This window comes from Lynx rufus, unplaced genomic scaffold, assembly GCF_022079265.1.
Source record: "Lynx rufus isolate CCGP_SWC_20201006 ecotype Redwood Valley unplaced genomic scaffold, mLynRuf1.p SCAF_25, whole genome shotgun sequence".
In the NCBI taxonomy this organism is placed as follows: domain Eukaryota; kingdom Metazoa; phylum Chordata; class Mammalia; order Carnivora; family Felidae; genus Lynx; species Lynx rufus.
The window spans coordinates 8835249-8861106 of record NW_025814840.1 but is presented as its reverse complement, the minus strand read 5'-3'; the positions used below and the strand labels follow the sequence as shown (position 1 = coordinate 8861106).

The 25858-nt window shown below is 41.0% G+C and overlaps 1 protein-coding gene across 1 annotated transcript; it reads left to right on the top strand.

Annotated features, from left to right (window-relative positions):
* Nucleotides 1-300: 300 nt before the first annotated feature.
* Nucleotides 301-25858, top strand: LOC124518723 (zinc finger protein 25-like). Its single transcript, XM_047088785.1, is given in 6 exon segments — nucleotides 301-2533; nucleotides 20202-20328; nucleotides 20615-20710; nucleotides 23098-23161; nucleotides 23620-24574; nucleotides 24576-25858. Coding segments are annotated over 6 exon segments (1383 nt in total). The 5' UTR covers nucleotides 301-2518; the 3' UTR covers nucleotides 24702-25858.

Here is a 25858-nt window from a genome sequence, read left to right as displayed (position 1 = left end):
TACTTGATCAATATTCGCACCGCTTCCGGGTAGTTATCTGTTTTCAAGCCCCCTGACTGCGGGCTGCCACTTGTCACCGGCTGCCACTTGTCACCAGCTGTCACTGTGAGTAAGCACGGGGGGGAGCGTCCCGAAAATCCCAGCAGCGCTCAGGCGGCTGGAGGAGGCCAGGCCGTATTATCATACGTCATCCAAAATGGAGGTGCTATCGAGGCTTCTGGGAAGCGTAGTTCCAGAGTGAGGCGCGCGGGGCTTTGGGGCATGCGCAATTCCACCTCCGTTTGATAGTCGCCATCTTCTGTCTCCTGCCCCAGGGCGGGATAGGACTCCGGGGCCTGCAGGTCTCCGCGGTGCGGCAGAGGGCGGGGCCTGGAACCTGCGCGGGCCGGGAGCGGTGGCCGAGCCCCTGCAGGTGTGTCGGAGGCCTCTCTGCGGGTGCGAGGCTGGGGGCGGGGGGAAGCCGGGTCTCCGCGGCTGCGACGAGTCGGAGAACTTGGAAGGCGCCGCCCCCCTCTGAGCGCCCGGCTGGCCTCCGAGGACTGGGGAGGGGGCCGGGCAGGGGGCTTGGCGGGGAAGCCCGTTGTCCACCTGCCGCCCCTCCCCAGAAGCCTGGCTCTCGACCTGCGGAGCCGGGCGGCCCGAGTTGGCCCGGGGCGCGGGAGCAGCGGGGAGGGACGCGGGGGGAACGGCTGTTGTGACGTGGACCCCGGGCCCGCCGCGTCCGCGCTGGCGTGGCTGCTGGCGTGGCTGTCGGCGCCGCGGCGGTGTCAGCCCGGGGGACCTGCGCGCGTCCGGTGCCCGCCACTTAACTGGGCGGGATGACCTGGGTACGACTCGGACATTCATCTGTAAAATAACCACACTAACTACTGGGGTTGTTTGCTGTATTAAATAGGGCCGTATATATATAAAGTTTGATAAGGACTCAATAAAGGTGAGCTGCTTTTATTATTACCGAGGTATGCTGTTCTTTTCATTCTTGGCTCATTTAATCATAATCATCATGACCATCCTTTGAATCGGCATTGACCACCTCCATTTTAATAAACAGGAGTACGAAAGGTCGGAAATTGATTGGTTTACTCAGCGTTAGCGGTGACGGGGGTGGGTAAATTCGTTTTATTTACTCTTTGGTTCATGCGGTTTCCTACAGCCTTGGGCTGTATTTAGTACAATAATTGCCCCTAAGCATAACTGTGGAGTGTAATGGACCTAACCTAGTGTTCAATTAACAAAAATTCTTGAGGTTTCCTCAGAACCCTTGTGTCAAAAGGATAATTGAGGCCCTTCCCTCATTCTCCAACCTATTTGTATTCTCAGAGGACTGTTACACATGTAAATTGAGCCCTGAATCTTACGTGTTATTGGAGAAGCTGGGAATCCTCTCCAAGCCGGAGACTACTTTCTAGAGGGGGGATGGGACACACTTTGTTAAAAAGACAAAAACTGGAATTTCATCCTTGCTCCGTGTTATTAAGGTGCTATCATAATGCCTCTGGCTGGTGTATCTGGGCTTATTATTAGGCCTTTTTGTAAGCATCAGGCCATCGGGAAGAGCTTTCTGCTATCTCAGCATTATGGCATCTAGTTACCTTTTCCTTACCTACATCAAGGGCCTGTTCTGGGATTTATGGTGTCAAATTGTTATTTTAGAAGTTAGATTTGTGTCCCTGTCATAATTCTTCGAGGCCTAATTAAATTTTACCCTTGGCCCAGCCCAGGCTCGGAGGGGACAGTGAATTCCAGGGTACTGTCGGGATTTGTGGCACTGAGTGAAAATTTACGGAATCAAAATGGTACATGAAAGTTTCAAAATTAGATCTAATCCCTCCTCACGTTAAATATAATACCACTGAAACGAAGTCACTAGGTTTGTTAATGCCAGAGACTAGCACGGAACCAGAGTCTCCAGGTCCACTGCACCATGCTTAAGTCAAAACTGGTGTCTTAGAGAAGTGATTTTTGAGAAACTGCAATTTAGGGAGAAGAGACATGTTAATTTTTGAGAGCTCTGAAGACTTTCTAACTTCGTGGGGTTTATAATGTTAATAGGAACAATTATTATGTAACAAACACTTCTTTATCAGTGCTTTTCAACATCATTTGTAATGCCAGCATAGGGATCCACACTTTGGATATGTGTTATACATTTTGCCTAACTTGCTCTTATTGGATGTTGAAGTTTTCAATTCTTTTGTATTATTTAGTAAATGGGTACATAATTTGCAAAACAGCTAGTAGGAAAGAAATGTTTAGGTTCACTCAAAAATTTCCCAGATTCATCGAGGTTGTATCAGAGTCACCAATGGACAGGTGGGTATTCCTTTATCATGCCCCTTTCTATTCCTTCTCATGGCTCAAAGGGATATTTTCCTAGGGGTTTATGTTTGACTAAAATGTATGGAAATTTCTCACAGGTGATTCCTGAGCGGCAAGATAAGGTCTCTTAAGACTTCTGTCTTCCACCTTTCCCTGTTCTGGCTTCATAGTTTCTATCCTTTCCCAAGAGCAGCAGAAAATGAACAAGTATCAGGTGAGTCATTTATTTAGCCCTGTGTGTGTGTGTGTGTGTGTGTGTGTGTGTGTGTGTGTGTGTGTGTGTATTTTCAGTGAGTTTTATGAAAAAGAGCCCATATATTAAACTAGAAAAGTGGAAATAGTTAAAAATCACCTTCAGGGAAAATACTGTTTGAATAACACAGCAGTTCCAGAATGCAGACCCCTGGCTTCCCCAAGACCTTTTCAAAGGAGTGTATCAGGTCAGAACCTAATACTAAGATGCAAATTGCCTTTTACACTGATGGTGTAAAAGCAGTGGTGAATAGATTGCTGTTGGACATGAATGAGACAATGATAGCAGGTGACTATTCATCAGTGTACTGAACAGTAAAAAATTCACCTTCACTTAAGGACAGCCTTGATGAAACAGTAAAAGTAACTAATTTTATTACATTTTGACCCCCCGAATACCCATCTTTTTTTTTTTTTTTAATATTCATTTTGGAAAGAGAGAGACAGTGCAAGTGGGGGAGGGGCAGATACAGAGGAAGACACAGAATCCAAACGAAGAAGGCTCCAGGCTCTGAGCTGTCAGCACAGGGCCCAATGTGGGGCTCGAACTCGTGAACTGTGAGATCCTGACCTGAGCCAAAGTCGGACACCCAACTGAGCCACCCAGGCGCCCCCCAAACACACCCCTTTTTACTATTCAGTATGACCAAATGGGAAGTGCACATACAGTTCTTTTTGCTGCATACTGAGGAATGATGGTTGGTCATTTAGGAAAAGCACTTGTGCAACTGATTTGTGAGCTCTCCTGGCCACCTTTTTTGCTTGAAAGAGCAACTGTCAGACAAACTATAGTTATTCGGAGAAGTATTTACCATTTTCCCAAAAATGGCTGAAGTGAGCCTGTCACTTCAAGGAAAATGACTCTTGGTATTTATTGCCAATGTTAAAAGTTGAGGTTTCAAGTGAAACTTAGAATTTTGGAAAACTTGTATCCTCCGCCGTGAAGCGGACAACTTCTAATATATGAGATTTTTCTGAGGAGATTGGTGGGGATACGAATAAATGTGATATATTTTCTATATGTGTCATCATTTGAGTGATATTCCTCGTGTATGTGCTCAGAGGTAAACAAGCAGTTACAAGGACAGCATGATACAGAGAAGTGAGGAACAGGGGATAAGTTGATTGGGGAATGCCGCTCTAAAAAGTAATATTTGAGGGGCGCCTGGGTGGCTCAGTCGGTTAAGCGTCCGACTTCGGCTCAGGTCATGATCTCGCGGTCCGTGAGTTCGAGTCCTGCGTCAGGCTCTGTGCTCACAGCTCAGAGCCTGGATCCTGTTTCAGATTCTGTGTCTCCCTCTCTCTCTCTGACCTTCCCCCGTTCATGCTCTGTCTCTCTCTGTCTCAAAAATAAATAAATATTAAAAAAAATTTTTTTTAAAGTAATATTTGAGAAATGTCTTAAATTAAATAAGGGAACCAAGTAGAATTCTAGGGGAAGAGCATTCTATATAGGAAGAACAATAAATACAAGCACCTTGAGGCGTGTTCCAGAAACAGTATTCAAGACATTGAAGCTACAGGCAACCTAGGGAAGAATAACCTAGAGGTAAAATCAAAGACGTAGAAGGGGCTAGAATATGTAGGACCTTGTGGGCTGGAGAAACACTGAATTTCAATTTTATTTTATTTTATTTTATTTTATTTTATTTTATTTTATTTATTTATTTAAAAGTCATTCAAAACAATGTGCATAATGTATATGTAAAATTTAGGGAATATTAATGAAACACAGTTGTATCCCCTATCTGGCTTAAGAAATGACAATTACTAGTATCTTGGAAGCCCCTGTGTGCCCCACCTTAATCTCCTCTCACCGTTCATTACCCAGAAAAAAATGAATGCTGAGTTCTGTGGTAACCATATCTTTGTTTTAAATTCCCAGCCCTTTGGTAAGCACTTGACATAGTCAGTCTTACATAACTCTCACAGCCCAACTTCTGACATGGTATTTCTACTGTATCATAAATTTTTTGAACAGACATTATCTTTTTTTTTTTTAAGCTGAAGTTTTTTAAGTTTATTTATTTTGAGAGAGACAGAGACAGCATGAGCAGGGGAGGGGCAGAGAGAGAGGGAGAGAGGGAGAATCCCAAGCAGGCCCCCAGCTTCAGTGTGGAGCCTGATGCAGGGCTTGAACCCGTGAACCGTGAGGTCATGACCTGAGCCAAAACCAAGAGTTGGCCACTTAACTGACTGAGCCACCCAGTGCCCCAAACATTTTACAGCCAGTTATTACACAGGGCTTGTTGGTATTGGATTTTTTTTAAGTTTGTTATGTATTCTGAGACAGAGTGAGCAAGTAGGGAGGGGCAGGGAGAGAGAGAGAGAGAGAGAGAGAGAGAGAGAGAGAAAGACAGAGAACCCCACTGTCAGCGTGGAACCTGATGCGGGGCTTGAACTCACGAACTGTGAAATCATGACCTGAGCCAGTCAGATGCTCAACCGACTGAGCCACCCAGGCACCCCCCCTATGTAGACATTATCTGTTACTAACTAAAAATTGTAGCTTTTGGGCATGATAGTGGGAGAAAGAGGCTTTGGAAAGAGGGAGAAATAATGTAGGAGGAAGCTCAAAAAAAAAAACAAACAAACAAAACCAAACTTACCTACTCTACAGTTCTGCTTCTGTCAGTTTTGAATGTGTATCTATGTGCCATTCTCCTGATCCAGAATTCACTCGACGGTGCTACAGTGTTTCCCCTGTGTTAGGCTCTGTAACTAATTGCTGAGTTGAACGGTCAGTTTGGGACAGCAGAAATGACTAGCGAGCCTTTTTGTTTTTTGAAGTAACTTTGAGTACAGTCATCACGACCAACTCTTAGAAAAGTTCATTGTCTGCAGATACTGTATTTTTTTATTTGTTCATAGCCATTTTGGTCAAATTAGATCTTTTTTATCCCTAAAGTTGTGTTGGCATAAATTTCTTCTTTGAAAACACCCTTTATAATTACTGTTTTTTTTTTTAATTTAATGTTTATTTAAACATTTGAGAGAGAGAGGGACAGAGCCATGAGCAGCGAAGGGGCAGAGATTGGGAGACACAGAATCTGAAGCAGGCTCCAGGCTCTGAGCTGTTAACACAGAACCCGACGTAGAGCTTGAATTCACAAACTGAGATCATGACCTGAGCTGAAGTCGGCCGCTTAACCGACTGAGCCACCCAAGTGCCCTTATAATTATTGTTTTTATTCTGCTTGTTTCCTTGTTTTAGTGAGGATCTGCTGGTAGAAAATTCTCACTTTGGTTTTTCTGAAATATAAATGAACTTTTTCACTGTGTATACAACTCTGGGTTGGAAGTTCTTCTGTTTTAAAACATTGAAAGCATTCAGTATATTATACTATTGAAAACTCACCTATTAATTTGTCAGACATCTAAAGTAAATTTGTGTGTTTTGGACTAGCTATTTTTAAGATCTTATTCTAGTACGTTTGTGTGTGGATTTTTCATTATCCTAATGAGATTTGTTGTGCTTCGTGTAGGTTGAGCATTTTGAGTATTATTGACTTTTAAGCTCTACTTTTGTGTTATTTTGTTTATTGCTTAGCCTGGCGACTACAGTATGCACCATTAACTTATCACCTATGTCTTCAAGTAATATTTATTCATGAACAACATAGTAACTTTCTTCAGCATAATTCAATTTACATCCTCCCACCCGTGTGGTCCTTGTCTTATATCTCACTTTTACATACAGTTTTAACCCCAAATATTTGTTATTTTTACTTTAAACGGTATTGACTTTTTAAAGTAACTTGAGTATGCATGTGTGTATGCACATAAAATACTGCTTTATGTTTATACAAATATCTGCATATACAGGTATCTGTATTCCTTCCTACAGGTCTGGGATTGGCTCTGATGTCTTTTCCCTTCAGCCGAAGCAGCTTGTTTTATCATTTCACGTAGTGCAGGAGTGACGGCGACAAATTCACTTCATTTGTCTTTCTGACAATGTCTTTATTTCCCCTTGGTTTTTGAAGGATATTTTTTTGCCAAATATAGACCTCTATGCTGAGCATTTTATTCATTTCTGCATTTTATAGGATGCCTTTGTCTTCTGTTTCTGAGATGTCAGTCTCATTGTTATTCATCTGAACATAATGTGTCTTTTTCCTCCACTTGTGCTTAAGATTTTCAGTCTTATCTTGGGGCGCCTGGGTGGCTCATTCGGTTTAGTGTCCAACTCTTGGTTTGGGTCAGGTCATGAGCTCACAGTTCATGAGTTCGAGCCCTGCATCAGGCTTTGCTGACAGCAGGGAGCCTGCTTGGGATTCTCTCTCTCTTCCCTCTCTCTCTGGCCCTCCCCCACTTGTACTCTTTCTCCCTCTCTCTCTCAAAATAAATAAATAACCTTAAAAAACAAAAGAGATTTTCCATTTTATCCTTAGTTTTTGACAGTTAGACTGTGATGTGCTTAGGTACAGTTTGTTTTGTTTTATCCCTCTGGGATGATAAAGACTTATGGTTTGTTCCTTTTATCATTTCAGGAAATTCTTGAACACTTGCAGATATTTTCTTTGTCCCATTCTCTCTTTTTCTTCCTAAGATCTAAGATTGCAGTTACACAAATGTTAGACACCATGTACATATTGTCCTGAATATCTTCAAATGCTGTATTTAGTTTGGAGGCTATTTTAGTTTTTTACTTTGAATATTTCTGTTGAACAGAGTTTTTTTCAAGTTCATAGTTTCCTTCTGTTTTGTTAATTCTCTTCATTTCATAAGCCCACAGAATCCACTTCTGATACTGTATCTGTTAATTCTAAAAATTCCTGGGTTTTTGTTTTTTCTGCTATGACTCCCCATTCTTTCATTTCCAGTCTGTTTTTTCGTGAAGTCATTTAACATTTTATTGTAATTACTTTGAAGTCCTTATCTGCTAATCCCAACATCTAGGTTGTGTCTGCTTCAATAGGCTTCTTTGTTTTTAAGTCTGTTTACTGATTTTGAGAGAGAGAATCTGTGCATGCGTGTGAGCTGGGGAGGGGCAGAGAGAGGAGAAACAAAGAATCCCAAGCAGGCCCCACACTGCCCATGCAGAGCCTGATATGGAGCTTGATCCCATTAACCTTGAGATCATGACCTGAATGGACGCCTAACCAACTGACCCATCCAGGCGCCCCTAGGCTTCTTTTTTTAGTATGTATCAAAATTTTCTACTTTTTTGCATGTCCCCTAATTCTGTATTATGTGCTAGACATTTTATAAAGGGACAGTAGAGGTCAAAGTAAATAATAGCTCCAGAAAAAGGCACATCCCTTCATCAGTCTGGTTGCTAAACTGATCTAAGATATACTTGAGCTGACCCTGGACATTAGGGTCAGTTCACCACTGGCTTCAGATGATTTAAGGGCAGGATGCAGGCTTTCTCTTCAGCACAGCTTGGGATCTGAGCGCCACCAGGTCTCCAGTGATCTGCTGTGCAGCCTAGCCACCAGCTAGGCTATTGAGGAGTAACTGAGAAGTTCCTGCAGAGCCTTCCCCATCTGCGACCTCTCGTCCTGCCCATCGTCTCTGCCCCCAGCCATTGGAGGGTTGACACCACGTACTCAGTAGAGGGCTCGGGGGGAAAACTGGTGGCTGTTTGTACTTCAGAGCATCCTTGTCTGTTATGGACCTTCCTAGTTGGTTCTAGAAACTGCTTCCCCAACTTATTATATGTGCTGCTGAAACATTCCCTGGTTCTCCAACTCAAAATAAATTGGTCACCTTGAGACACTTGGGAAGTAAAAGTGCGGCAGACACCAGGCTTCTGTTTTGAATATGAAACCAGATAGTATCAAATGGCAGGTTGGCGATCACTTGCTTTGTGACTAAAGCTCTTAGCGATTCTAATACGTCACAGAAGCCCGCAAGCAAACATGAACATTTTGCGAAAAGTTGGCCTGGTTCTCTCTGTCCCCTACTAGCCCCCAAAAGTGAAAGAAGTTGTGGTTTTCTTTTCTCTTCTGAGTTTTTTTCCTTTGTTCATCTTTGGATTCTTGGTTCTCTTCGAGGTTTTGGAAAACTTGTAATTTTCTAGGTTAGGGGCTTGTTCTCATGGTTATAGTGAGATCAGCTTCTCTTTTCCTTTTCTACATTCTATTCAGAACTAGCTTCTTATCCTTATTCCTGAGATGCCAGCTCTAAGATATTTTCTGCCCTGCATTTTTTCCCTGCTTATGAAATTTGAAAATACCCTGAGAATACGAATTAAAGGCATAGGACTCATTCCAATCAATTTCTTTTTTTCTGGGATTTTGATCCCTCTAAGTCTGGTGTGTATGCCAACGTTTGATACTTTTATAGTTTTTTTAGTGCATTTTGTGGGTATTGGTTTTTGCTTTTATTAATTATAGCAAAATATACATAAAATTTACCATTTTAACCATTTTTGATTGCATAGTTCAGTAACATCAAGTACATTCACATCATGGTACAACCATCACCACCATCCATCTCTGAAACTTTTTTCATCTTGCAAAACTAAAACTCTACCTATTAAGCAGTAACTCCCCTTCCCCCTTCCCCTAGAAACCACCAATCTATTCACCTATGAACTTGACTGTTCTAGGCATTTCATATAAGTAGAATCATACAGTATTTGCCCCTTTTAACTGGCATATTTCATTCAGCATAGTGTCATCACTGTATCATGTGACAGGATTTCCTTCCTGTTAAAGACTTTAAAATGATATTCATCTGTTTGTATTTACATTTAGTTTATGCATTCATCTTTTTTTTTTTTGCTATTGATGTTTTATTAAGAATCAAGATTCTATAACTTTTAATGAGTTAATGGGTTCCATCTTTACTTTTGCATCCACTTCTGATAATATTCTCAGCCGACTTCTGTGATGGAGCTGCTTCTCTACTTTTAAAAATATTTTATTTTCTTAATGTGTCTTTATTTTTGAGAGAGAGCATGAGGAGGGGCAGAGAGACACAGAATCAGAAGCAGGCTCCAGGCTCTGAGCTATCAGCACAGAGCCCAACGTACGCTCAAACTCACAGACCGTGAGATCATGACCTAAGCCAAAGTCAGATGCTTAACAGACCCAGGCACCTGCCTCTTCTCTACTTTTAGCTGTGGAGTTTGTTCTGCTTGTCTTGGTTGTTTGCTGAGTTATTCACAGTGATGTGTTACCTACTTGTATCCATGGGATGGAGCGAGCTTAGGGTCCTCCTACTCCACCATCTTCTCAGCTTCTCTGTTACGCGTTCGTCTTCATGGACACTGGGACATTTGCCCCTTGTGGCTATTGTGAATAATGCTGCTATGAATACTTGTGTACAGGTATCTGTTTGAGTCCCTGTTCCGAGTTCTTTTGGATATATAACCAGGAGTGGAATTACTGGATCATGTGTTAATTATAGGCTTAGGTTTTTGAGGAATCGACACATATCCTCTGTAGTAGTTGCACAATTTCACATTCCCACCAGCAACGGACAGGGGTTCCAGTTTCTCGATATCCTTGTGAATACTTGGTATCTTCTGTGGTGTAAAGTCGTTTTTGTTTTGTGCTGTGTTCTTATCTTCCTTATTTAACTTAACAGCAAAATTCATTCTTTTTGGGTATACATTTTAGTGAGTTTTGACACATGCATAAAGGCACAGTCATCACCACAGTGAAGATAGAGAACGGTTTCATCATCTCAAAACTTTCTTGGTCCCTCTCACCACCACTAATTCCTGGCAATCACCAGTTTATTCTTTATCCCTATAATTTTGCCTTTTCTTGTTATGTCATATAAATTGAACCAAATGGTATATAGTTTTTTAAGACTACCAACTGGCATTTAGCATAATGCATGAGATTTAATCATGTTCCAAGTATCAGCAACTCATCCTTTTTCATTGCTAGAGACTATGGACTTGTATGTATGTACCCCATTCATTAATCTGTTCACCAGCTGACAAACATTTGGGTTTCTGGCAGTTATGAAAGGAGCTGTTACAAATATCTGTGATTAGATTTTTGTGCTTAGATTTTGTATGTTTAGATTTTCATGTATCTTGGATAGGTACCTAGGCAAGTGCTTACTTGGTCATGTTGTAAGTATTTGATTGACTTCATAAGAAACTGCCAAACCGTTTCCAGAGTAGCCGTACTGTTTTGTATTCCCACCACAAAGTGCAGAGTTCTGCTCGCTTCACATTTTTGTCCGCATTTGGTATTGTCAGTTTCTTTTTTTTTTTTTTTTTCAAGAAAAAAAGGGATGCTGATAGGGATGTAGTGGTAGGCCATCATGGTTTTAATTTGCATTTTTCCTAATGACTAATATACTGGAAATGTTTTAATGCGCTTATTTGCCATCTATATATCTTCTCTGCCCGAATCTTTTAAATTAGGTTATTTTCTTACTGAATTTTGAGTTCTTTATATGATCAAAGCATTTTGAGAGTGCTCTGTGATTTTCAAATATTTGCTCGCTTTCTATGCCTACTCTTTCCACTCAACTATATCTTTCACAGAGCAAATTTTTCTGACTTCCAAATTTTCTTTCTAAATTTTTTGTGGTCTTGTATCTAAAGAGTTTTTGCTTAGCTCAGAGTCACGAAGACTTTTTCCTGTCTTCAAAAAATGCTGTAGTTTTACACTTTGCATTTAGGTTTATAATTCATTTTGAGTTGATTTTTGTATATAAAGTATAAGCTATTGGCTGAGGTTCACTTTTTGTATACGGATGCTCATTTATTCCAGCTCCCATTTATTGAAAAGCAAATGTATATACACTACCTTAATATATACTAGCTTGACATATATGTATTTAGAGAAAGGATTACGGATGTGTGTATACACGAGTTCATACACATATATTTTCTAACTCTGCCGAAGTGCCTGTAAACAGTGACGACGGTCTAGTAGCAACAATCATACGTGGTTCACAGGTGTTGATTTCTAACTACCATCCTCCAATGAAAGGGAACTAGAATAACATGGAGAAATATTTGATTTGAGGGATGAGGTAATAGAAATTTAAAATAAGCCCATATAATTTTGTAGTGTCACAACGTATGTGCTCAGAAAGATGAGGACGTGTCAAGGGGACATGGAGCCAGCCTGAAAGACCTCCTCGTAGGCAAAGCTGGAACAATTGAGCAACAAAATAACACACTACTGGATTCTTTTTTTTTAATTTTTTTAATGTTTGTTTATTTTTGACACAGAGAGAGAGAGAGAGAGAGAGAGAGACAGAGCATGAGTGGGGGAGGGGCAGAGAGAGAGGGACACAGAATCCGAAGCGGGCTCCAAGCCCTGAGCTGTCAGCACACAGAGCCCGACACGGGGCTCAGACTCACGAACCACGAGATCATGATCTGAGCCGAAGTCGGACACTCAACTTACTGAGCCGCCCAGACGCCCCACACACTATTGGATTCTAACGCAAAACATTAAATACTTGAAGCCATAGTGATATAAATAAATGACTGAACAAATAAGTAAGCAGGGAGAAGAGGATATTCTTTGTGAAAAATTACAGTATATGTAGATAGTGCCAACTTCTACAGGTGGGGCCTACTCCCTCTTCGAGTGTGTGCTGGACTTAGTAAATTTCTTTTAAAGAATACAGTGTGAAAAAGAAAAAGCTACTCTACAGTGGAGAAAACTGGCAAAAACTACCTTAACAAAGTAATCTAGGTTATCATCACCAGTGGTATTATGGACCCACACTGATATATACTTTTATACTTTATACACTTTTCAGTTTTATTTATTTAGAGAGGGTATGCGCACACATGTGAGCAGGAGAGACGGAGAGAGGGAGGAGAGAATCCCAAGCAGACGCCCCCATACTGATATATTATGATGAGGACTCTTTGTTATTCTCCCTCAAAACCTATAATCTTCAGTTTAACCAGCATAAACCCTAAATTAAATTACTTCTGCAATTTGACATCTATTCTGGGTGTATTCCTTCATTTCCCTTAATTTCTCTAAGACTGTCTTATTTTTGTGTGTTTAATTTTTTCTAGTGTACCATTTTGATTTACTCATTTCCTTTTATTTTTCTGTTACTTTTAAAAGTTATCTTCATACTCTGGTTTCTCTTCAGATCGTATAAATCTTTCGCCTTTTAAAAGTTATCTTCTAGTGGTTACCCTGACAATTACAATTAATATCCCTAATTCCTAACAATTTGAAGTGATACAAATCTAGCTTCACTTGCATAACAGCAACTCCTGAAACAGCTCATTCTTCCCCCTTCATTTTGTTAGTGTCACATATATTCATATTTTGTGTGCCCACTAACCTAGATTTACAGTTAATTATTTTATTCATTTGACTTTAAACCATACAGCACATAAAGAGGAGTTATAATAAAAAATACACTAGGGGCGCCTGGGTGGCTTAGTCCGTAAGCGTGATTTGTGAGTTCTAGCCCTGTGTCGGGCTCTGTGCTGACAGCTCAGAGCCTGGAGCCTGCTTCATATTCTGTGTCTTCCTCTCTCAGATCTGTCTCACTCTCTCAAAAATAAACAAACATTAAAAATATATACAATAATACAGGCTTTTATATTTTTCTACGGTCACCTTTACCTGTGTTCTTCATGTGGCCTTGAATTACTGTCTAATGTCTTTTCATTTCAAGCTGAAGAACTCCCTTTGACATTTCCTGTAGGGCAAGCCTGCTAGTCCCTGAGCCTTTATCTTCAAATACCTTTTAATTTCTCCTGCGCTACTGAAGGACAGTGTTGCTAGAATTCTTGTTTGGCAGTTTTTTTCTTCCAGGAATTTAATGCATCATAGTGCCTCTGGTCTCCAAGTTTCTGTTGAGGATTTAATCATAGTGAGGATCTTGCTGCTTTTAAGAGACTTTTTGTCTCTGGTTTTGACAATTTGATTATAATGTATATTGGTATGGAGTTTTCCTTTTTGGAGTTCACTGTGCTTCCTGTGTGTACACATTTATGTCTAGCATCAAATATGGGAAGTTTCTGGCCATTATTTCTTCAAATATTATGTCTCTTTTCCTGCCTCTTCTCTGGGACTCCCAGTTTACTTCTGTTGGTATGATTAATGGTGCCCTCACAGGTCCTGTTAGGCTCTGTTCATCTTTCTTCATTCTTTGTTTCCTTCTCCTCAGACTGATTCATTTCAAATGTCTTCAGTCTTACAGATTTTTCTGCCTGCTCAAATCTGTTTCGATGTGTTGTATTGAATTTTATATTCCAGTTACTGTACCTTTGAATTTCATAATTTCTTTTTGGTTTCTTTTTATAACTTGTACCTTTTTAATATTATTTGTTCATACATTGTTCTCCTAGTTTCTTTCAGTTCTTTGTCAGTGGTTTCCTGTAGCCCTTTGAGCATGCTTAAGAGAGTCGATTTAAATTGTTCGTCTAGTAAATCCAATATTTGCATAATCTGAGGGATGATTCCTGTCAATTTCCTTTTCTTTCCCCCTGTGAATGGGCCTACTTGTTTATGCCTTTACCTTTTGGTTAGAAGTTTTGTAATATGAATAAACATTATAATGTGCTTAACTCTGGAAAGCAGGTTGTCCCCCTCCCCACGGTTTGCTTTTGCTGCTCGCTGAAGGCTGGACTTGTTCATTTGTTTACTCTCCAATTTTTCAAAGGCTATGTTTCTTGTCAAGTGTGGTCATTGCCATTTCTGTTCCATTATCTCAGAGGTCAGCCGGTGATGTGACAGAGATTTCCTTAAACTTCTGGAACCAAAAAGAAAAATCAAATACTCACTCGATATTTACATAGTGGCTCTGCACTGGGGCACTCCTTCTCCATTAACCATGCTGTCTACCCTTTTGCCTTACCCTCCACCTCTTTTGAAGAGCCCTAAGATTAGCCAGAGATGGATGTCGGCCCAGTGTCCTCTCTAGTGTTGTCTGAGCCTGTGTCCAGCCCTGGGCATGCACATTGCTCTCTGGAGTCCCTGGTTTATGCACTGTCGTCTGTGCAGGCCCTTTTTCTCCTACTGTCTTCCTCCTCAGCTTCCACCTTCCCGGGCCTCTGGAGTTGTCTCTGCTTTTCCCAGCACCGTGCCACAGACCGTACATGTCGTGACGTAGTTTTCGTTGAGTCTGGCCCAGGATGCCAGTCCAAACCTAGAAGGGCAAAAGGCAGGCAAGCCTCTGCACTCACCCACCAGGAAACCACTAGACAGATCAATACACTTAGCAGTTTTTGAACACGAAATCTGTGTTGTCTCACCCGGTCAATCTGCACCAGGAACACAGGCACTGTCCCTACTGCCCTTGCTACCCTGGAGAGGGGGTTGGTAGGTGGGCGAGCAGAAATGCCAGTGCTTTCTTCATGGTTAGCATCCTCTTTCTTAGGTACCTCTTAGTTGCTCTAAGCTTTTCATTTGTTTTTAGAATTAGATTCTAGAGTTCTGAAAAAGTTGATTTTGTCAGTTTTTGCCAGCTTAATGGTTGCCTCAGTTGGAGGGAACAATTTTTGAAGCTCTCTACCATCACTCACATCGAAAGGTTTTTAACTACAAGAGCAATTTACTGAATAAATACATAGGACTATTCAGCTCTAGGTATTTCTAAGTGAGATTTAATATTTTCTTTCCAGGAATTGGTCCATTCCATCTAAGTTGTCAAATTTATAAACTTAGAATTGTTCACAGTATTCTTTATTATTGTTTTAACATTTGCGAGGCCTATAGGAATTGTCACCCTTTTCATTTCTGATATTGTTAACTTGTTTTGTTTTCTTCATCATTCTGGATATAATTTTATCAGTTTTCTTGATCATTCAGAGAACTTTTTGTTTTCCAGTAACACTAAACAAAAGTGCTCAAATATTATTTCCAAATATTTGGCACTTTCCTACATAATTTTGTTATTGATTTCTAAGTTTAAATCAGCTGTGGGCAGAGAATATTCTATATGATTTCAGTTATTTTCAGATTTGTCTTCTGGTCAGAAAATGATCTTGTCAGTATTCCATGAAAAGATGTGAGCACGTTGTTAACATGCTCATCAGTACCTAGAAAGGACAGTGTGATTGTTTAGTATGCGCAACAGTCTGTTCCTTTTCATGGCCTCCGAATGCAGTCCGTTTTAACTCCCCACAGCTTCCTACTATGGCTGTCCCAGAAAGAAGTTCTTAGTGACCTCATATCCGTTAGCTGTCATTTCTGGCTTACCACGTGCTTTTCCTTCTTGTTTCCTTTTCAGTGTATCCAAGTACTTTGGAGAATACTTGCACAGTTTGTTTGCTTTTAGTATCCTTATGTTTACAAAAACATCTGTTTTTAAAAAGCCTGAGAGAGAGTGAGTGAGCATGAGCAGGGGGAGGGCAAAGAGAGAGAGGGAGAGGAGAATCCCAAGCAGGTTCCACACAAAGATACACACAGAGATACATACGAGCCCCAAGATACAGGGCTGACTCACAAACCAGGTGATCATGACCGGAGGCAAAATCAACAGTCAGAAGCTTAACCGACCTAGCCACCAGGTGCCCAAGAAGACATCTTTTTTAAAATTTATCCTTGATTGAAAATCTGGCAAGGCATGGGATTTTAGAGTCAAAACGTTTTTCATTAGATCTTTGTGGGTGTTCCTTCTTTGTCTTGCAGCATTTGGCTCCGCATATGAAAAGTCACATGTCCATTTTATTATCTTAGGTATTCTCTTAATTGCCGAAGCGATATTGCTATAAGAAAACAGTACTTGTAAGTATTTCATCACAGGTGTTGCCTTGTAAAGCAAAACAAAACAAAAACAAAAACCCTTTTGTATTACAAGGGAATACAATGTGTATAACACCATTTTGTGTTTCTCTTTCTGGCTGCTGTGTTCCCACACTTAGAGCCAGTGTCTTCCTCTGCTTTATGTGGTCAGTTCATTTCACCAGTTCTTGTCTTCAACTGAATGCTCTTTAAAAAGGGGGTGAGGACAAGGAATCCTAGAAGCTTGACTCTGATCAGTTTCCCTGCCAAATCCATTGTTCTGTCCTTATCAAACTCCAGGCCTTTGTTTTCCCGAGCTGTTAGGATGTGCTTCCAAAAGCTGGTTTCTCTGAAGAATTTTAAGTCTTCCCAAAATTTCTCCAATCATCGTGCTTAATGATTACAGCTTTCACTCCCTTGCTGTGCTCTTACCCAATTACTCTACCTTGGATGTTTACATTTGGCTTCACAGTAGAACTGCCCATTTGTTGTGAATCTGTCTGTCTTTGGTCTCTGAGCACCCTCCTCCTGGCCTGCTCTTCTATTTAGAGAAGTTCCGTCAGGCTTCGGTCTTGGCCTAGTTTCTCCTACCATCATCTTGAAAATTCCTATTTCCACAGACTTCTTTTTCTTTTTTCTTTGGACTCTTCCAGAACCCTGCTAAATATATATGACAGTATTATTTGTGGAAATTCACTTACATGCCAAAATGGACAGTTCCAGCTGTATGTTCAACAGTCACTTCACAGTGTGAACAAAATTCAACTCATTGCCTCTTTCTGCCCAACTGATTCTTTTTCTCATTTTCTCAATTTCTTTTATAGAATAATGTTAGCTGGCAAAATACAAACATCTCCACACACCACAACCTGCTGTATAGCTAGGAAGCAGGACACTTCAGTTTATGTATAAGTTGGGAGATCACTGTCAAGAGCAGAAGCAGCTGGGAGCTCCCCCCAGAGCAGGAAGTCAGGAGGGGGTTGATGCAAGACAAAGGATGGTGAGGTCACAGTTGTAAAGGAACAGAAGATCAAGTGGACTCTGCCACAAGCAGAGGCGCTCACCCTGATCGGGGAAAGATGGGGGAAAGTCTGGAATCGTGGGGTCCAAGTACTGGCACCGGGATTAAAAAAGAAGGGACTCAGAATGTGTGCAGGAACATCAGCAACTCAGAGGAAAACAAATAGAATTCCTGTGTGCCCGTACTGAAAGCACGTAAGAAAACAAGCAGCTGAAATCAGGTGCCCTAAAAAAAAACAAAAACAAAAAACACTACACAGAATCTAAAGATACCTCCCCCAGTAGTGCTTTCTTCCAGAATGTGAACATATGGGGCTCCTGGGTGGCTCAGTCGGTTAGGCGGCCGACTTCGGCTCAGGTCATGATCTCGCGGTCCGTGAGTTCAAGCCCCGCATCGGGCTCTGTGCTGATGGCTCAGAGCCTAGAGCCTGTTTCAGATTCTGTGTCTCCCTCTCGCTGACCCTTGCCCGTTCGTGTTCTGTCTCTGTCTCAAAAATAAATAAACGTTAAAAAAAAAAACAAACAAACATTAAAAAAAAATGTGAACATACTATGCCAATAGAGACGTTTTTGAACTAAGTAACACTTTCCACCCCTCCCCAACATAAAATAAACTTTTATCTTCATTTTATCATGAACCAAAAATATTACTCAACATGTATATAATGCTAATACAAGAAAAATTGGAATGTGTGAACTGACATTTTTTCAGCTGACGTCAGTACTCCTCCCCCAAACACACACAAAGTAGAGGAGAGTACAGCCTTCCAATATTACGTGTTTCAGACAGGAAAGAACCTGAACCCCAGAGATTAAAGCCTCAGAACAGAAATGGAAAAACAAGTAGATATAAAATGCAAGCAAATTAACTCAGGAAAGAAATGGTAGAACAGCACATCATCTCAGAATAGAAGATTAAATTTCAGGGCACCTTGGGGAGAAGATGAATGAACGCCTGATAAATGATACACAGGAGAAATGGAAAAGAGACCCCAGGGAGTGGGAGGGGGAAGAATTAACTGGAAGAGGAAGACAGGGTAACAGAAGTAGAAGCTGAAGTAGGATCCGTCAGTAACAAAATCTAAAACTAATACTTAATCAGAGGAAACTTTCCATAAAGAAAAGGAAAACTGAATTACATACTGAAAAGACTCTCTGTGCCAGAGAGAACTGACCCAGAATGGTAAACACCAAGAGAGAGTCTAGTAAAACTATTAGACCTAAAAGCAGAGGGGAAAAAAAAGAGTCCTGTAGGCCACAAAGAACAAAGTCTACATCTCTTGGCAAGGAAAGAAAATAAAATTGACAGAACTCTTTTCTTTTTGAATGGACATAATTCTTATTAGCAACTTATATGTAAAAGAATAGGATGGTGTTTTCAGGAAAGAAATGTGAAGCAAGAATTTATATCCAATGACGAAGTTCCTCAAATTTTCACATTTCAGGTTTTATGAAATATAAGCAACGATTGGAAGAAATTTCATAGCCCTAAATAGTCCTGTCAATAAAAATGAGAGAATGAAAATAATTAGCATTATAGTTCTAGCCATTATCAAACTATAGAGGTACTATGGGAAGTAACCTCCCCTTCTCTCAATAATTAATTTCCAAGGAAGTTATTTTTTACCCACTGCTGCTACTTTATTTTTTTTTTCATGTTTATTTTTGAAAGAGAAAGAGTGTGAGCAGGGGAGGGGCAGAGAAGAGAGGGAGACATAGAATCTGAAGCAGGCTCAGGCTCTGAGCTGACAGCACAGAGCCGGATGCAGGGCTTGAACCCACCAGCCGTGAGATCATGACCTGAGCCGAAGTCCGATGCTTCACCGACAGCCACCCAGGTGCCCCCACTGCTGCTACTTTAAATGTTTATTGCTCATGTATGCCTCTTAATTTTGTAACACTCCATATTTCTGATGTGCTCTTGCCTCTTCTTTAGTGTTTTTTTAACTTCAAAAAAGCACGAGTGGAGGAGGGGCAGAGAGAGAGAGAGATGGAGAGAGAGAATCCCAAGCAGGCCTACGCGGGGCAGGGCTCGATCTCACAAACCAGATGATGACCTGAGCCGAAATCTAGAGTTGGTCATTTAACCGACTGAGGCACCTGGGTGCCCCTTTAGTGTTTTCTTCTAAGCACCAGTCTACTCCTGTAGCTCTACTTACTACCCACATGTATCACTTCAGTAGCTCTGTTATCTATACTCGCATCTACAAAGTGAAGGGGTGAACACCCCAAAAACATGTAAGACAGTCCACGTAGTATAAAATACTAGAATTAGTTTTTTAATTGTAAATAGAAATAAAACTTGCCAATTTTTAATAAACAGATTATTACAAATATAAATTAATAAGCAGGTACCAATTCAGTGGGTATGCAAAATACATTTTAATGGTCCAGAGACACATTCAGAATTATTCCATATTCTGTCACCGGACCGGACTGTATTACCTTCTAACTAATCTTTGTCCAACACCCTATTCTCGTATCAGACTGTCTTCTTTGTAATTTTCCTCAACTTGCCATTTTTCATGCATCCATCCATGTCTTTGTCAATTCTGTCTTCTTTGCTCCCAAAGTTTCCATTAGTCAGCTTAACCTAGAAAATCTAACTTGATAATACAAAATTCAAGTAACCACTCCCTCTTGTGACCATTTTATATCTCGTACATGTTTCTGTCAGAGCACCTGCCATGTGTATTGCATTTGAGTATTTACGCCTCTGCCTCCTTGTCAGACTGTGTGTTCCTTCACAGCAGGAACAGTTGCTTTCTTTCATCTACGTATCTCCTGGCAGGATTCCAGGCATGGAGCGGTAGCTCAGCAAATAGAGTGAGCAGATATTTTATCTATGTACAGAGTAGCCATGTATCCAGCTTTCTAGAGTAAACCTGATGGCACGTTAAGAGCTAGTTCACAAGTGGTTTTTTCATGGTACTCCACTCTGAATACTTCAGTTTCAACCAAAATATGTTGTTACAGGGACCTGTAACATTCAAGGATGTTATTGTGGAATTCACCCGGGAGGAGTGGCAGTTACTGGACGCTGCTCAGAGGACCCTGTACAAGGAAGTGATGCGGGAGAACTACGGTCACCTAGTCTCAGTGGGTGAGGAAAACTTCCCCGTGTGGAACTGCCAGTAGTTCGCATTTCCTTTCCCAGTGGCTGCAACACGTAAGGTCCCTGTAGGGCTGCGCCATACTGGCTTTGTTTCAGGGGTCAAATGTGATGAGGCCATTTCGGGCACCAGAAAGAATGCGTGTCCCCACCCTCGCCGGTGAAAGAATCTAAATTTGCCGAGCCAAAGTAGGACTTCAGTGTTCTCAAACTGTACTTCCTTATCCTTCACAGGCCCTAAATCCCAAGTAAACCGTGTTTTCTTCTCCATTCATAGGTTACTGTGTGAATAAGCCAAATGCAGTCTTCAAGCTGAAGCAAGGAAAAGAACCGTGGATACTGGAGGTGGAATTTCCACGTCGGAACTACCCAGGTGAGAGAGAAATTAGAACCCTTGTCGCTAGTGAGGTGGTTGGTGCCTTTTGCCTTCTGAAATATGTTTCAGGAATCTCTTTTTTAAATGCCCTATACATCTGGGAATGACTGAGGGCACTTGGTCTGCGTATGCAAGCAACATAAATCGCACCTCCAGTTTTCATTCTTTCCACATAAATTCGTCCTTTGCCAGACTTTGTAAAATAGATTTACTTTTCTTTCCTATATACAAAACTAATTCCTGCCTAACCTTGTCTTAGATGTTTGTCTTTTTTTCTGGAATTCCCATTATTCCAGTACCTGGGAATTAAGTGGGAATTCTAGAACACTGTAATCTTAAAGTATTAAATCTTAACAATTCTTTTTTTTGGGGCACCTGGGTGGCGCAGTCGGTTAAGCGTCCGACTTCAGCCAGGTCACGATCTCGCGGTCCGTGAGTTCGAGCCCCGCGTCGGGCTCTGGGCTGATGGCTCAGAGCCTGGAGCCTGTTTCCAGTTCTGTGTCTCCCTCTCTCTCTGCCCCTCCCCCATTCATGCTCTGTCTCTCTCTGTCCCAAAAATAAATAAACGTTGAAAAAAAAAAAATTTTTTAAAAAAAATTCTTTTTTTTTTTTAAGTTTATTATTTGAGAGAGAGACAGAGAATGCGTGTACACATGAGCAAGGGAGGGGCAGAGAGGAGGAGAGAAATCTAAGCAGGCCCCGTGCTGTCAGCACAGAGCCCAATGTGGGGCTCAATCTCACAAACTGTGATATCATGACCTGAGCTGAAATTAAGAGTTAGATGCTTAACCAACGGAACCACCCAGGCACCCCTAAAGTGTTAGATCTTAAATCTGACCATAAATTTTTCTTCGAATGCCATTTCCCACCTTTTATTAACAATGAAATGTGCCTCAGTTATTTTCAGCACCAGTTTATTAACTTCCTATTCTCTCTTTAAACTCTGAAATTAGGTTACAAGTCATTATGCCTTTCATCAGTTATATTATTTCAGAGTTGATACTTCCTTTTAGATGGTGTTTGTCTTTCACACAGGTACTGATTATCCCTCCTAAAATCTGCACCTTATTTGGAGTGTTAGAACACTAAGATAAAAAAACAAAAACAGAAAACCCACTAAGATGATCTCACTCTGCTCCTTAAATGCTTTTCCTGTACTTGTGAGCTTCTGCGTTGCCAGGACTAGGAACAATGCCTGGTATTTCTTAGTTGTTCACTAGATGTTTGTGGAAATATTCAATCTGAACTCACAAGAGACAGACCCTTTCTTCTGCTCTGTGCCTTTCACAGTCACTCCTGCAAGGGCTCATCCTTTCTTAAGACCAAAGACACACAGGCTCTTGTTTCCTGTGCATCTCACTTAGCCTTGCACATGTCCCCATCACGTTAACTTCTTATATCTTCCCTGCAAAGGCCATGAAATTCCTACCCCAAGCCCCTGCTCTTTATCTTTCGCTTCCTTTCAGGCCTTTAAAGAGGAGTAAATCTAAAGGTCAGTAAAGGTTCCAGGATCATGTTCAATAATTCTTCCTTAAAGATCATGTAGTAAATTGAAGCAGAAATGTCAAAACTAAGACAGGAATGCAGTGGAAGACTGGCATTGGGTCGTGGTAACGCTACTTTGGAGATGCAGTATTTTTTGGTGGTCAGGCTTGAAAACGTCTGTGCTACAAATGGAAACTCATCCTGTTGTACGATGGCTTGCACACTGCTGTTTAATCATCTTTCCTTTGGGATGTATGTGTTCCTGGGTCTTCTGTCCCGGTGAAAATTACGCCAGTGAGACGGAGAGAGCCCGGAGTGTGGAACTGTTCCTCCACACACGTTGTGATGTAGTCACTGTAGGGACTAGACTAGGCATCTAGACTGTCGTGTGTGGGTACAGAGGAAATAAAGTAGAAGTTTATAGTCACTAATGAACAGTAAATTACATTCTGGCTGACAAAGGCTTAGCTTTGCATCCAATTTCATCTTTCCCCAATATTTCCAGTGGACACAGTCGTCTACTAATTTTTCTTTTCACCCTACTTACTGTTCATTGTCTGTAATGGGCTTACCGCATTCTGAGTCCCAGATTCTTGTGCAGCACTCTGAATGTCTTTTGTTCTCTGCTCCCCATTCTTTTTCTTTGTCCTTAACTTTTTCTCCAGGTTTTTAAAATGTTTGTAAAGTGTCAGAGTACTTGGGTTTATAATGACATTTCTTCCCTTGTCTGCTCCAACCGTCTTTAGTGTTTATATTTTTTCTAAACCAAAGACATAGAGGAAATTTGCATATAAGAATTCCTTTATTTGGGGAGATTGGCCTGAAGCCTAAGAATCAGCCCTACAACCATAATAATATGTTAAGATTTAAATGGTATTAAATTTTGAATTCCTTTGTAGAAGACCTTTGGAAGATTCATGACTTAGGAGCAAGATCCCAGGGAAGCCAAGCTGAAAATTCAAGGCAAGTTCAAGATTTTGATTTTAAGATGAAAAGACTTGTAAAAAAAAAAAAAAGTGTTGATGGGAGTACTGGAAGTGGGAAGGCACTCACTAGTTCATACTAAACGTGAGAAAACTAAAACACTGGAGTGAATTCCAAAGAATTCACTTTCCAAATGGGAAAGCCCTCTTCCCCAGTGGAGATCTTCTGTAGGACCAGGAGATTCAAACTTTGAAGCAGTCTTTCATTTCTTCAATTGCACAGGAAGGGAGGCTTTGTTAACCAAAGCAGATCTCAGGCAATTAAGAGACTGCATACAATGCAAAGGAAGGTTCCTGCTACTTAATGTTAAACCACAGTGTGTGTCAGAACATTCATAGTAGAGAAACCATGAATCGAATCAGTATGGGAACATCTCTAGAAATGGGTTCTCAGCTAGAGTACCTTATGTATTACTGACTTTGGGAATTTCTCTCTAGGAATGGAGAACTCAAAAAACACCAGCAAACTCCTGCCAGAGAGAAAATCTATAAATGTAGTGAATGTGGAAAGTCCTTCTGCCAGAAGTCTATCCTCCTAATACATCAGCATACTCACTCAAAGGACAAACCCAGGGAATGTGGGACATCGGTCCCTAGGAATGGAGACCTCACAAGACAACAGAAAGGTCAAGCCAGAGAGAAAACCTATGAATGTAAAGAATGTACGAAAACCTTCTACCACCTGTCCTCTCTTAGTAGACACTTGAGAACTCATGCAGGGGAGAAACCCTATGAATGCAATCAGTGTGAGAAATCCTTCTACCAGAAGCCACACCTTGTGGAACATCAGAAAACACACACAGGAGAGAAACCCTATGAGTGTAACGAGTGTGGGAAGTTCTTCTATGTTAAGGCATACCTCATGGTACATCAGAAAACACACACGGGGGAGAAGCCGTATGAATGTAAGGAATGTAGGAAATCCTTTTCCCAGAAATCACACCTCACGGTACATCAGAGGACACACACAGGGGAGAAACCCTATAAATGTAAGGAATGTGGGAAATTCTTTTCTAGAAATTCACACCTCAAAACTCATCAGAGAACTCACACAGGAGAGAAACCCTATGAATGTAAGGAGTGTGGGAAGTGTTTCTACCAGAAGTCAGCCCTCACAGTGCACCAGCGAACTCACACAGGGGAGAAGCCCTTTGAATGTAATAAATGTGGAAAAAACTTTTACTATAAATCAGACCTCACTAAACACCAGAGAAAACACACAGGGGAGAAGCCTTATGAATGTCAAGAATGCGGTAAATCCTTCTCTGTGAATTCAGTCCTCAGATTACATCAAAGGACTCACACAGGAGAGAAACCCTATGAATGTAAGGAGTGTGGGAAATCCTTCTCTCAGAAGTCACATTTTATCATACATCAGAGAAAACACACAGGGGAGAAACCCTATGAATGTCAGGAGTGTAGGAAAACTTTTATCCAGAAATCAAAACTCACTGCCCATCAGAAGACACACACAGAGGAAAAAAGCTTATAAACAGCATGAATTGGGAACTTTTTTCTGAGTTCATCCATCAGAATAATCAGATAATTCACACAAGACCAAAAAACTTAGGAATATCATCTATATGGGAACGTTTTAGTCATAAGAGTTTTTCTTGACAGCAAATACACAAAAATTCTTTGAATCTAGAAGGAAGAAATTTTTACCATATGTTAGACTTTAGTGTCAGACACTCTACAAACTGTAAAGCGTGAGAGAGACCATTCTTTTAGAAGCCACAGTATACTGTACAACACAGAAATCACATGAGAGAAGAACAAACGAAAGAAGGTCAGGAACTTTCTGGTCAGGGCAGCCATCACTAGATATCCCAAAGCTCACGTGAATGAGAGCCTCTTATCCGTGTCCATCCTGAGCTTCAGAAATACTTTACAGGTGGACTCCCAACGCTCAAAGGGGTGACCAGACGTCGAAACAGATCCAGAAGCCCTTCTTGAGAAGTGACGTCTCTGTGACCTTCAGATGAGCGATGCCAGGATAGAACCATCGCAGACATCTCAAATACATCAGTTTCCTGACAAAAACTCAGTATCTGTATTGGGTGAGAGTGACAGTTACGCCAGAAGTCATGTTGCAGCGACTGGATTGTGAGGGTTGGGTTATTTTTTTCTTTGAAGAAACCTGCAAATGTCTAGATAGATAGATAGATGAAGCTTTTTAAAAAGCACAAACTCATTGAGAAGCCAGGTGACATCCTTAAACACACGTGAAAAGTCCTTGAGTGGAGCTGACGTGTGTCCGCGTGCTGCTAGGCCGATCACAGATGTCTGTGCGTACACGGATCCCATCCGTAAGTGTACACAGGAAAATCCGTAACCTCAGCTCCGCAGCTCTCACGTGCGTGAGGAGATCCCACGTCAACCCTCGGCATCGACTCCTGTTGTTCCAGTGTGTATTTTAAGTGTACTGTTCTTTTAAAATTTAGTGCATCTCTATTTCCTGGCATTTTTAAGTGAATTCAGATGTTCCTGAACTGATCCTTCAGAAAGAAGCTAAAAGTCTTTTTGTAAAATTCTCCAGCTGTCTCGTGGTCAGCCAAATTTTGCATTAGGGACACATTTATTCCTAAGAAAAGACTGAGTTTATTTTATTTTATTTTTTTTTAATTTTTTTTTCAACGTTTATTTATTTTTGGGACAGAGAGAGACAGAGCATGAA